We start from the raw sequence: 14,360 nt of genomic DNA, 5'->3' as shown, positions 1-14,360 counted from the left end.
AGTCAGAAACAGAACACTTCTCTACCCAGTCGCTGGCACTATCTTTCCAGCCACCTTATCGCTCCAACTAGAAATGTATTAAATTGCCAAGGCATGTTCATTGACATGGATCTGCACAAATGGCACTGCTGTATCAGATTCCCTTTCCCTGCTTAGGATCTTGAAAAGCCGTTTCTGACTTTTAACTTCTGATGGTATTGAGTAAGAATGCCAGGAATAATCTGCTCAAATTCAAAATCCTCAATAAAAGGGATTGTTCTAAAGGGATTAGAATAATCTGCCATGTCTGTTTTATATTTATAGCATTCCCAATGCAGAAGTTTGCCGTTTTGGCAGTTAAAGCATTTTAAGGGGGGAAAGGGGAAAAGAAAAGACAAGATGTTTGATGGAAATAATAATAATAATATAATAGATTCCCTTTCCTTTAATTCAGATTAACTACACTTTATGTATTGAGTATTTTTATTGTCTGTTTCTGATATTGTCTATTGAGTTATTCAATAAACTTTTTACTTTTTTACATCCCTTTTTTCCTATTGCAAACGAGAGTAAAATGGGTTAAATACATTCTAATGATCTGGAAAAAAATCAGAAGCCAACATTCAGGAGGAGCACGTGTCATGAAATATGAGAAGATGTCACCTTTAATTTCATATTAGAAAAATTATCTGCAGGCTGCAGGTTTTCCAAGTGGCATCAGAATGCCTTTTTGTACATCTCCTCTCTGACTAATTTAATGAAGTTCAAGAAATGAATCAATTACCTACACCACACATAAATATACATGATCATAGAAGTAGTAATAATAAAGATAATTTAACATACTCTTCTTGAACGCCTATAATTCTCCAACCAGATACTGTAACGCAGCATATAAAAGATGGAACCCACTGCAAAGGTTTCTGGGATTTTTTGTAGAGGGCACTAGGCTGGGAAACTTCCAGTGTGACATAAGAACAGAAGCAGATAAGTGAATGTGCCTTAGAGACAAGAGCCCTTTAGGGCATGGGGCAGATAAAAATACAGAAGGTTCAAAACAATGCATGTCAAATGCTATAACACTAATTAGCTTATTGCAGAAGCCTTATACCAAGGCAGGGAGTACTAGTAAAGACAACTGAAGGTCAAATTTAAACAATGTATTATTTTACAGTGACAGTTCTTCAGAGAAGACACCAGCTAATTGTGAAATCTGGAAAAACGAGAGGACATTTAAATACATGTATTTCAAGTACAGGTCACAAGCCACAAACAGTAAATGATAAGATAGGGACGTATTTGAGAATTGTAGGATACTAGTCTTAGGAATCAGGAAGAATCTGCAGTATACTGCTTTAGGGGATGGGCAGGCAGAAAGTAAGAGCAATCCTACAGCATATTATTGCTTTGTTGGGGGGGGGGGGGAAGCATCTGTCCTGGATGTGTATCTATTGAGAACAAAAAAGATAGTTTAATATAATAAAATGTGTTACTTCATTCTTAGTAGCACAAGGTAACAATCACATATATTACTCAGAACACAACCTAATCCCCATTGTATTATATATTAGTGATCATAAGGTTAACAAAGATGCATTTATCTGGTCTGACCACTATTGTAGATCGAGCAGAGGAAGATCAGAAAATAGATATGGGCAAGATAGGGGGATGGTAAGCACACAGAGTCTCTAATGAGTCAGAACACTGCCAAGGAGAATGCTGCTCAAACTTAAATCAAATCTCCATTTAAGGAACTCCTGCATTCATGCTTTTATAAAAAGCAGGCTGAGATTGCCATGTCTGGTTACAGTTGTTTGTCATAGGCTGGCGTGAGGTCTGGCAAGGAATGGGTTATAACTGAGGGGGAAGAGAAGAGGGGGGTTGTTGGAAAATATGAAGCAGCTGCTGGTTCACTTTCTGAAGAAAAAAAACCCAGCAAGCCTCAGATCCATAAAGCCAACACCTCTCTTGGTTCTGGGCACAGCCTAGAGAGTGGAGCAAATGCCAACATAAACGTTGGAGCCCTTGAGAGAATGGGGGTGGAGAGCAGAGGGGGCGTGCTGACAGAACAGTCAAATTGAAGGGCTTACAAAATGGAGACGAATAATCCTTCAAGGAGATTCTGAAATTCCACAAAAGAGAATACCAGCCGCCTCACCCTCCCACACTGCTCCTACCAATACCCTGCCTGGAAGGGCAGAAGTGCCACTCCCCAACCTGAGGCACACTGAACACAGAAGAGCATTGAAAGGATCAGCTTTCCTCTGTGTGGTGTGTGTGTTTTTAATTATGGCAGGCATCCCTTCCCCCTAAGTAAGATTAGGAACTGGAGGCAAGCAGGAGAAGCCCAGGTGAAAGGCTCCCTTCCTCCAAGCAAGTAAGCGGAGAGGGGGAGCAGACAATGGAATGGGTGATTCATTGGAAGGAAACACACGCCAAGACTGGGCTCCTGCCACATGGGCTTGCTGAACCACTTAAAGGGACAGCACAGCCTTCTCCCTTTGCTGAGAAGTGTAGTCCGCTGCCCCCCTTAGCTCTGATTGGAAACAGATTCGAAAGAAAATGCCAGCAAGGCACTAGGCTGTCCAAAATAAAGTAAGGAAAGGGTGGTTGTTTTCCCTCTTTTTCAGAAGTCAGTAATTTTACAGTATAGCAAAAAAAAGGGGGGGGGGAGGAGAAGTACCATGTATAATTTCTTCTGCTTCTCTCCGTGTATGCACAGAGAGAGAAAGAGAGAGAGAGAATTTCTATTTCATCCATTGCTCACTTTCCCTGCCTTGGGCCTAAGGGGATCCAATTAGGGCACTTATACAAAAAGGCTTCATATTCAAACAGAATTTGGGGTTGGGGGAGGGCTGAGTATATCAACAAGAAAATGTTGTTTTATCACCCATTTCACTGATTTTCAGTCCTTTCAATGGCAGGTTTAGTGACAGTGTTCTTAAGCATGAAAATACATTTCTCTAGAAAACATATTAATAATAAATGGCATTAGATTGCATATTTTAAATGTATGTGGCAAATCCCATAACAATTTTATACTCCCATACTTAGTCTGGTCTCATATAGACGATCAATGTCTATTGGAACATCTTGAAAGGCAGCCCTTCTTTCTTTCCACTGGCACACAGATTTCCAGAAGAAATTAGAAACTATACCTTCATCTAGAACAGTGGTTCTCAAGTTGTGGGTCCCCAGATGTTTTGGCCTTCAACTCCCAGAAATCCTAACAGCTTGGTCAAAGGCAGTAGGAGAAGTTGAAGACCACATTAGGGATGAACTGAAGTCACTGCCCTGAGTATACAAGACCTAAGCAGGACTGTTAATAACTGGAGTACATGGAGGGCCCCTCCTGACTCTGCTGCCGTAAGTTGAACTTGATTTTACAGCAAAGCAACAACAATATTAGGCAAGGATTCGGTGTATGTGTTACTAGATATAAAAGAGTCACCTCAAATACTTAACAAGGGAGACAAGATCATGTGACAGAACCTGAAATCCTACAGGAGATTTTGTTGGTTTGAATCAACAAGAGGATGGTTTTTTAGCCATCCTCTACAGCAGTAGTTCTCAACCTGTGGGTTCCCAGATGTTTTGGCCTTCAACTCCCAGAAATCCTAACAGCTGGTAAACCTGCTGGGATTTATGGGAGTTGTAGGCCAAAACACCTGAGGACTCACAGATTGAGAACCACTGATCTAGAATAATGGCACGTCTGTTGGCACTAAAGCATTCATTTCTAACCGAAGACACTGAGTGCAGATGTATTCCCTCGTAAAAGTTTACAGTACTTGAACTACAGCAGTGGTTCTCAACCTGTGGGTCCCCAGATGTTTTGGCCTTCAACTCCCAGAAATCCTAATAGCTGGTAAACTGGCTGGGATTTCTGGGAGTTGTAGGCTAAAACACCTGGGGACCCACAGGTTGAGAACCACTGCACTACAGCACTATCACAGACTAGCAAGTTCTCATTACAAACTGACATCTTTGGACACAACAACATTCTCCAATTTCCCACAGTAATTACAACTAATTTGGTGGTTGATCAAGTATGCATGCTTTGAAAAAAGTCAAGGCCATTTGCAAACAAGTATTGTGTTTGTTAGGCCTCAGTGCCTTATGCATTTAATAGATTCCAAAATCAGTTAAAATACTGGATGAAGTCTCACAAATATGTGCATTGTAATCACCACTTTTGATAAGAAGCATTCAGTTTGAAGAGCAAAAAATCAAAATCTCCCTAAAATACAGTACTATTCATACATTCAGTCGAGACACTGGTCTCCTGTTGTGAGATTTCCAATAACTGCCACATTGATTGGGTTTTTCATCTATAGTAAAACCAAAGTATACCATTGACATTCAAAATGTATACCTGAAAATTATAACACTTAGATCATAAGTCAAGATCTGCCAAGGTTATTGTTTCTTGAGTAATGGCAACATTTATTTTATTTTTTTTGCCCTCAGATGAGCAGACGGATCTTTTTTAATTTGATGAATGAAGGAATATTCTAACTTTGCTTGATAAGTTTACAGCCTTTCCACTTTCTTTGAACACTCCAAGGATCTTATCTCAAGCCTTTTTATCAGTTCCTAGACACTTCCGTATGTTCATTATGAGTTCATATATATAAAAAAATTATATCTGTCCACTATACCATGGGTGCTATTGTACAAAATCTTAAAAATTAAAAAACAACAGACCACTTTCAGATAATAATAATAATAATAATAATAATAACTTTATTTGTATCCTGCCCCCATCTCCCCATAGGGGGCTCAGGGCGGCTAAAATCATAAAAGGCAAGTATTCAATGCCAACAAATAAATACATGCACACATACATAACTTAATAAAACATGTAAAAAAAACAGAAATTCAATCACTGAAAAATCATAATTAAACAATACAACACAGTACCACACTGAACTGTGCAAATCATGTTATGCTGAACATGTATATAATATCAACATATTAATTATATTTTTAAAGAGCTAGCTACTGCTGCACTGCTCAAACCCCATAGTTGTAGATTGGTGATCTAGGGCCTCATCACACTAGAGAATGAATCCACTTTAAATCTGGTTGCTGCCTCCTGCAAAATTCTGGGGTTTGTAGTTTAGGGAGGAGCCTTTAACAGCCTCACTAAATTAAAAACTCCAGAATTCTGCAGGAGGCAGAAACCGGATTTAAAGTGGATTCATTCTCTAGTGTGATGAAGTAGCTAGAAAATCCTCTGCAAATCCTTTTTTCTTTTTTTTACGAAAGAAGAGGGATCCTAAATAAAAATGAGCATTAAAATGACAATATTTAGTATGAGAAAGAAATTGGTCAGGGGCCCATCCACAGAGACTGCCCTGTCTTTAAATCCCAGTGAAATCAATTCAAGTCAACTGGCTGTAGGAAGTCAAGCTGGGGTCACTACTTTTACCCATTTTCTTAGTCAATCGACTGCAATATATAGTGCCCATCAAGGTAAGATATGCATAATCGCACCAAAACTTAACAAAAAGCAATCTAAAAAGAAGGGGATATATACACATGATCTTGCCAAAGTCACATGTAAAGTGACAGAGGGCTCAAAGTGATGCTTCAAAATGGGACAATAATTTCACTTTGGGAATATCGCCTCAAAGGTATGCATCTCTGCAGGGCACTGCAGGACATTATATAACTGCCAACAGTAAAGAAGTCCGGCTCTAATGATGCTGCCTCCTGACCTCCTCTGTTTACAGCCTCCATTATTCTTGAATACTCCCCTTTCTCTTGAGTCTTGCTCATGCCAACTTGGAGGTTTCCATGCTTTAACCCCCCCCCCCCTTTTTAAAAAAACCCTACCATATCCTAAGGACAGAACCTTGTGCAGATCAAGGTAGGAAAAAGGACTTCTCCACACTGAATAAATCTCCCAATCTATCATCAGTGCAAGCACTGTTTCCTTGGGGAAGGATGAGCATCTTCTTTCCTGTGCCTACATAGAGCTGAAGCCCTCCGGTTTGGAGGACATTCAGCAGCAGAGACAAGGTACTCGCCGAAAAGAACCGACTGATCGGAAGGAGGGTGTTTACCTTTGTTTGTCACAGGGAAGTCGTGAAAATGGAGATTCAGGTGAGCCTGCAGGGTTTGAGACCTGCGTATGTGAGAAGGGGCTTTAAGAGGGAAGAAGGCGGATCGGTGGAGCAACACAGAGGGATCCTCGAGGACCAGATCATCCCCACCATCCAAGCCACACAAGCACGTCACCGAGTGCCACCTCATTTAGCAAGTTCCCCAAGAAACCGAGGCTGCTAAGAACCAAAGGAATGAGTCAATCAATCAATCAATAATTTGAAAAAAAATATGGATGGATTCAGACGAGAAAAAAGGAATGCCAGATGTGGAGATGAAACCCAGGAGCCAGTCCTCCAGCAGATAGATTCACCCCAGGGAGAAAGAAGGGAGGCACTGCCCGCTAAATGCTGGTGCCACTGCAATTGGGTGGCAAGCCCTCCCTACCTCTGCAGTCCCCCCTCCCCTTCCTCCCTCCCCCTCCCCCTCCCCTTCCTCGCCAAGACAAAGAGGTAGTCGACAGATCCCCACAGGGTCCTTTTCCTGAGCTGCAGCAGCTGCACAGCACAGGAAACAGGAATTGGCCAAGGAAGGGAGCCAGGAGGGATGGCGGCGGTGGCGGAGGCACACAGCATCCCGAGCCGAGGAAGGGAGGACCTTCAAGCCTCCTTCGCATGCCTTTCGTCTTTCTGCAATGGAAAGAAGGACGGCGGCAGCAGCAGCAGCAGCAGCATCCTTACCTGAGTGACCATTTTCTTTTTCTCCATATACCCAAAGGGGCGGGTGCGGGGGAGCCGGGGAGAACAACGCCCCTGCCGCCAGGGGGAGCTGTGGCGAAAGCTCCCGGCCGCGGCGCCCTGCTCCTGAGCCTCCGAAGGGCGACCTGGAGGGAGCGGGGCTTCCCTTTGGGTCCCTGCCTTTCTTCTTCTCCTCCTCCCTCTCCCGGGTTCCTTCCTTTCTTTGCTCTCCTCCCTCCTCCTCCTTCTCCTCCTTCTCCCCCGCCCGTCCGCCTGCCTTCCCTGCAGCTCCCTCCCATCTCCGAGCCAGATGGCGGAGGGAAGCCCCGCCCCCGGAGGCCGAAGGTAATCAATCAGCGCCGGGACCGCCTCTCCTCTCGCCTGCCTTCCCTGCTTCGGAGCCAAGGCAGGGGCCTCCGGGAGACTCCGGCCTCCTTTGGGCGCACAAGGCTAGCCGTCGAGCCCAGGCCTCGGCTGGAAACCAAAGGACCCGGAGGAACAAAAGGCAGACCCGCAATGTCAACGCCTCTCTCTCTCCCTCTGCCCGGTGACAGCAGGCCGGGCTGGCACTACAGCTACACTGCGGAATGAGTGCGGTTTGGCACCGCTTGGACTGCCACGGCGCAAGGCAATGGGATCGTGCGAGCCGCAGTTTGACTCAGGGCCCTTCCACACTTCCCTTTATCTCAGAATAGCAAGGCAGAAAATCCCACAATATCTGCTTTGAACTGAGTTATCTGAATCCACACTGCCATATATTCCAGTTTATAGAATCAGACAGTTGGAAGAGACCTCACTGGCCATCCAGTCCAACCCCCTGCCAAGAAGCAGGAAAATTACATTTAAAGCACCCCTGACAGATGGCCATCCAGCCTCTGTTTAAAAGCTTAGAATCATAGAGTTGGAAGAGACCTCACTGGCCATCCAGTCCAACCCCCTGCCAAGAAGCAGGAAAATTACATTTAAAGCACCCCTGACAGATGGCCATCCAGCCTCTGTTTAAAAGCTTAGAATCATAGAGTTGGAAGAGACCTCACTGGCCATCCAGTCCAACCCCCTGCCAAAAAGCAGGAAAATTGCATTCAAAGCACCCCTGACGGATGGCCATCCAGCCTCTGTTTAAAAGCTTAGAATCATAGAGTTGGAAGAGACCTCATGGGCCATCCAGTCCAACCCCCTGCCAAGAAGCAGGAAAATTGCAAAGAAGGAGCCTCCACCACACTCCTGGGCAGAGTTTCACTGCTGAATGGCTCTCACAGTCAGGAAGTTCTTCCTCATGTTCAGATGGAATCTCCTTTCTTGTAGTTTGAAGCCATTGTTCTGCATCCTAGTCTCCAAGGCAGCAGAAAACAAGCTTGCTCCCTCCTCCCTATGACTTCCTCTCACATATTTATACATGGCTATCATGTCTCCTCTCAGCCTTCTCTTCTTCAGGCTAAACATGCCCAGCTCTTTAAGTCACTCCTCATAGGGCTTGTTTTCCAGACCCTTGATCATTTTAGTCGCCCTCCTCTGGACACATTCCAGCTTGTCAGTATCTCTCTTCAACTATGGTGCCCAGAATTGGACACAATATTCCAGGTGAGGTCTAACCAAGGCAGACTACAGGGGTAGCATGACTTCCCTGGAGATCCAGACACTATACTATTGACGCAGGCCAAAATCCCATTGGCTTTTTTTTTGCCGCCGCATCACATTGTTGGCTCATGTTTAACTTGCTGTCCACAAGGATTCCAAGATCTTTTCCACATGTACTGCTCTCAAGCCAGGTGTCCTCCATTCTGTGTCTTTGCATTCATTTTTTTCTGCCTAAGTGGAGTATCTTGCATTTATCACTGTTGAACTTCATTTTGTTAGTTTTGGCTCTTAAGATCGTTTTGAATTCTGCTCTTGTCTTCTGGAGTATTGGCTATCCCTCCCCCAATTTGGTGTCTTCTGCAAACTTGATGATCATGCCTTCTAACCCTTCATCTAAGTCATTAATCTTTGTTTCAGAATATCAAGGCAGAAAATCCCACAATATCTGCTTTGAACTGAGTTATCTGAGTCCACACTGCCATATATTCCAGTTCAAATCGGATACTGTGGGATTTTATTCAGCTATGTGGAAGAGACCATACTCAAACCATAGTTTGACACGACTGCTCAATAGTGTCACATTGGATTCCTTTGTGAAGAGAAAAAGCAGGGTAGAAACAAACAGAATAATAATAGATTGCTGTGAGTTTTTCAGGCTGTATAGCCATGTTCCAGAAGCATTCTTTCCTGACGTTTTTGCCCGCATCTATGGCAGGCATCCTCAGAGGTTGTAAAGTCAACCATAGCAGAGCACCTGAAGAACCAATCTGGACACAGCATATTATTTGAAAACACAAAAATGCTGGACCACTCCAACAACTACCATGTTAGGCTACACAGAGAAGCCACTGAAATCCACAAGAATGTGGACAATTTCAACATAAAGAAAGAAACCATGAAAATGAACAAAATCTGGCCACCAGTATAAAAAAAACCCTCTAAAAATCATAACAGTAAATAAAGACAGGGGAGCTCCTGACAAGAAACAATCAGGGACAGCTAATCACCTCTCAACGAAGCTAATCACCACTTGAAAACTGCTAGGCCATTAAATCCTAATCAAGGTGGCCAATTAAAACATTCACGCCTACCTCCAAAAGACAAGAGTTCTTTCTCCCACCCTGGACATTCCACAGATATATAAACCCCATTTTCCTAGTTTCCAACAGGCCTCACAACCTCTGAGGATGCCTGCCATAGATGCATGTGAAATGTCAGAAGATAATGCTTCTGGAACATAGCCATACAGCCCGGAATACTTACAGCATCCCTTTGATTCCAGCCATGAAACCTTTTGACAACACATAGAATAATAATAAACAGAAACATCATCATCTACACCTCCCAGGATTCATTGCAATTTGTTGAAGCTCTCCAGCATTCTGGCAGAGAAGGCTAAAGACCTTGCAAAACTCCCAGAATTCCAAAGAATTGACTCATGGCAATAATTCTACAGTATAGATAAGTCATGGGCAAACTAAGACCTGCAGGCATTCCTCATTTTCCCTGTCCTTTCAGCATAAGGACATAGAAAGGGATAGGAGAGGAAGACACACAGCAACTGAGAGCCACTGCATGCCTTACCTTCCTCCCAGTATAAGGACGGTGTGAGCGACCCTGTCCTTAGGCTGAAAGGATGGCCCAAGGAAGGCATGCAGTGGCTGAGAGCCCTCCAGAGTGCTCTTGGCCATCGCCTGTCTTGCTCTCCTCGCAAGAGGACAGTCTGAAGATTGGGGGAAGAGGATCGGCACATCTCATTTTCTTCCCAACATAACGAAGGGACAAGCAGCCTTGTCCTTATCCTAGGAGGACAACATAAGGATGATCCAAGCCCTGCCCTACCCGCTTCCATCCCCACCCTTTCCCAAGCCGTCTCCCTCCCAGGCCTGACCCACGCAGCATGTGCCTAGCCTCCCTCTCTCTTGGCCAGGTCCACAATGCGGCGCCAATGCAAAAAGATTTGCCCATGTCTGGCATAGATGCACCTACAGTATCGATGCAGAAGCCTGCGGTGGCACAGTGGGTTAAACCGCTGAGCTGCTGAACTTGCTGACCAAAAGGTCAGTGGTTCATATCCTGGGAGTAGAGCGAGCTCCCGCTGTTAGCCCCAGCTTCTGCCAAACTAGCAGTTTGAAAACACGCAAATGTGAGCAGATAAATAGGAATCACTTCAGCGGGAAAGTAATGGCGTTCCATGCAATCATGCTAGCCACATGACCTTGGAGGCATCTATGGACAACGCTGGCTCTTTGGCTTAAATATGGAGATAAGCACCACTCCCCAGAGTCAGACACGACTAGACTTAATGTCAGGAGAAAGATTTACCTTTACAATATAGATGCACCTTGTCTGTCTCCTGAGGAATCTGTTTAATGACCAAGTAGTAACAGTAAGAACAGACCACGGAACAACAGACTGGTTCAAGATTGGGAAAGGAGTATGGCAGGGCTGTATACTCTCACCCTACCTATTCAACTTGTTTGTGGAACACAACATGTGACGTGTGGGGCTTGACAATTTCAAGGCTGGAGTTAAAATTGCTGGAAGAAACATTAACAACCTTAGATATGCAGATGATACCACTTTGATGGCTGAAAGCGTGGAGGAGCTGAGGAGCTTCTAACCAAGAAACATAAGAATGGCAACAAAGATCCACAGTTAAAGCAATGGTATTCCCCGTAGTAACCTATAGATGTGAGAGCTGGACTGTAAAGAAGGCTGATAGGTACTTTTGAACAGTGGTGTTGGCGGAAAATTCTGAGATTGCCTTGGGCCACAAGAAGGCACATAATGAGAAGGCAGGAAAGCTTGGAGAAATTATGATGCTGGGGGAAATGGAAGGAAAAAGGACCGACCAAGGGCAAGGTGGATGGATGTTATCCTTGAAGTGACTGGTTTGACTTTGAAGGAGCTGAGGGTGGTGACAGCCAACAGGGAGCTCTGACGTGGGCTGGTCCAGGAGGTTACAAAGAGTTGGAAGCGACTGAACGAATAAACAACAACAAAAAGATGCACCCATGGATGGTGTATTTCAAGCTAAAGAACAGCTTTCCAAACTATTGTGACACGTTTGTGTGTCGGCTGCAGACTATAGGTGTGTTGCATGAACACAAGAAGCAACTTCTGTATTTATGTGAAATATGCAATAAATCATATATTTTAAAATATATAAAGGAAATATTTTTATGAGCTATGTTGTGTCCCCATGCATTTTGTTATTACGATTTATTTATGTGTTCATATTTCTTATGAGGAGTTGGTTTAACTTCCAGTTTGCTAGTAAAATTGAATTACTGTGTCACGAAATAATGCACATCTAAAAAAGAGTGTCTCCAACAAGAAATTTTGGAAAGCTCTGCTATGGAACTAATCTAGTTTGACACAATTTTAAATTGCCATTGCCCAATGCTACTGAATTCTGGGAACAGTAGTTTGGCGAGGAATTGGCACTGTTTGGTAGAGAAGGCTAAAGACTTTTAAAACTACAGCTCCCATGATTCCATGGCACAGAGCCATGGCAGTTAAAGTAGTGTCAAACTACAGTGGAGATGCATCCTGAGCTGCTCACCCAGAGATACAGAAAAGAAGGTCCAAGAACCTGAACAACAATGACAGTGCTGAAGACAATATGCTGTTCTGGCCCATGAAAAATACCAGAAAAAGGCATGCATGGTAAAAAAAATGCTGACAAAGTATTAGACGTGCAATAGCTACCCGAAGAACCTTGATAGATGCACTAATCCCCAGGAAAAACTGACACACTTTTATTTTAACAGTGGATTACTAGAACTGAATCTGAGCAAAGTCAATGCAAACCTGTTAAAAAAAACCACAAGGTAGTATTCCACCCTCCTTTTTCAACAAGAGATGAAGCAAAGTACTGACATGTTTTATTATGTCTATCTCCCTCACACACCCCTAATATACAGTTATGGCTCGATCTACACTGCCCTATAATGCAGTTTGAATCTGCATTTATGTAGATCCATATAATCCATATAATGCAGTTTAACTGCATTGAACTGCATTACATGGGTCTATACTGACCATATAATGCAGATTCATACAGCATTATAGGGCAGTGTATATCCAGCCTAAATCTCAAGCAACACCAATTTACCACTACTTCTTATAATAATATCTCATAGGAGCCCCCAGGGGCACAGTGGGATGAAGCGCTGCGCTGCTGAACTTGCTGACCGAAAGGTCGCAGGTTCGAATCCGGGGACCTGGGTGAGCTCCCACTGTTAGGCCCAGCTTCTGCCAACCTAGCAGTTCAAAAACATGCAAACATGAGTAGATTAATAGGTACCACTCTGGCGGGAAGGTAACAGAACTCTATGCAGTCATGCTAGCCACATGACCTTGGAGGTGTCTACAGACAATGCTGGCTCTTTGGCTTAGAAATGGAGATGAGCACCAACCCCCAGAGTTGGACACGACCGGATTTAATGTCAGGGGAAAACCTTTACCTTACTTAATCTCTCATAATAATAAAGACATTCAGTGCAACCAGTTGATTAAAATTGGAAAAAATATTACACATCCTCTGATCAGAAGAAAATACAACCTATCAAAATGCTATACATATCCATGTTTATATATCTCCACCCCCACTATTAAATTATATCACCAGATAATTGTTTATAACATTAAAAAAGGATTGGAGCTCTAGAAGAAGAGATTAAAAAAAAACCATGACCAGACAATATTCACAGGGAATTTTTTTTCTTCCAAACTAAGGTTACATCTACACTGTAGGAACAATGCAGTTGAATGCCACTTTAACTGTTCTGGCTCAGTGCTATGGAATCAGTGGAGTTTTACATGGCCTTTAGCCTTCTCTACCAAAGAGTACTGCTGTGTCACCAAGCTGCAACTCACAGGATTCCATAGTATTGAGTCATAGCAGTTGCAGTCTCAAACTGCTATGACTCCACAGTGCAGATTCACAGAGTTCATTTTATGTTCATATGGTACTCGTGGGAACTTAGTAGTATCCTTTGTAATGGTGCAGCTTCATGATAAAACCATTCACTCTTTCCCTCACATTGGAGTACACTTGTTATCTATTCAAATGTATAGGTAATTTATGGTATCTGCAACAAAATGTTGCAATATGTAGAGTTCTTTTTCAGGGTTTCAGATAACCAGGTATGCCCAGTCTGCCATATCCCACTCCATCTTTAAATCGGTTTGCTGCTTTTTCCCAACAGTCAGTCAGCCTACCATGACCAATGAGCACTTGGAGCCTTCCCTGAGCTATTATATTCTCCTCTTATAAAAATCACCTCCCATTCACTTCCACAAACAACCTTCTTAATGCCTCTATTCTGTGAAGGGATCTTGCTTTCCTAGTTAGATAAAGCTACACATTTATCTCTGAATGTTGGAAATGATACATACAAATCCAAGATCTCATTCCTTCTCCCTCTCTGTATGCGTGTGTATATGACTTCAAATTGCAGGTTGACTTATGGCAATTACATGAATTTCTTAGCAATTTCTTAGGAATACTCAGGTGGTTTTGCCATTTCCTTCCACTGAAACATAGATGTTGGAATTCATTTATGGTCTCCAATCCAAAGACTAACCAGAACTAAACTGTCTTGCCTTCCAACACTCTGGTGTCTTCAGAATATTTAGGCCCTCTTTCTTCTCTAAGTAAGAAGCATAATTATATCTTTTTTTAAAAAAAAAAACACCTGCTGTCTTCTGTCATTGTCAGAATGGCAAATCCATGAATGTTTTATTATAGTATGCTGGAATATGTTTATGTTCAGTGGCAAATAAATCTGTGCAGTTGTATAAAGTAGTTAGCTAGACATTAGAGCAGCAAGCTTTCTTGCTTGGAAGCAAGTCTTTGAACAGAAAGAGGTTTATCTGTAGGAATGCAGGGGTCTTGCTGCAAAGCTGTCACCTTCTATGATAAGTTGCAGGGCTGATTCACACACATGTGAACTTTGTTCCACATCTTACACTACCTGCTCACTTTCTTATCAAGTGATGATTCAT

The 14,360-nt window shown here is 43.1% G+C and overlaps 1 protein-coding gene across 13 annotated transcripts in view; it reads right to left on the bottom strand.

Moving 5' to 3' along the window:
• The window catches only part of RBFOX2 (RNA binding fox-1 homolog 2), a 196,646-nt gene that overhangs the window by 80,528 nt on the left and 101,758 nt on the right, over positions 1–14,360 (bottom strand). The window contains exon 1 of one of the 13 annotated variants that reach the window (XM_060776971.2): positions 6,771–7,006. The exons of the other annotated variants lie outside the window; for them this stretch is intronic. Coding sequence (XP_060632954.1) covers positions 6,771–6,797 — 27 coding nt within the window. The 5' untranslated portion in view covers positions 6,798–7,006. Of the gene's footprint in view, positions 1–6,770; positions 7,007–14,360 lie in introns of those variants that run through there. 13 annotated transcript variants of the gene reach the window in all.

The sequence above is a fragment of the Anolis sagrei genome, chromosome 5 (genome assembly GCF_037176765.1).
Source record: "Anolis sagrei isolate rAnoSag1 chromosome 5, rAnoSag1.mat, whole genome shotgun sequence".
In the NCBI taxonomy this organism is placed as follows: Eukaryota; Metazoa; Chordata; class Lepidosauria; order Squamata; family Dactyloidae; genus Anolis; species Anolis sagrei.
Note: the sequence above shows the minus strand (reverse complement) of the source record. Positions and strands in the feature narration are given on the sequence as shown.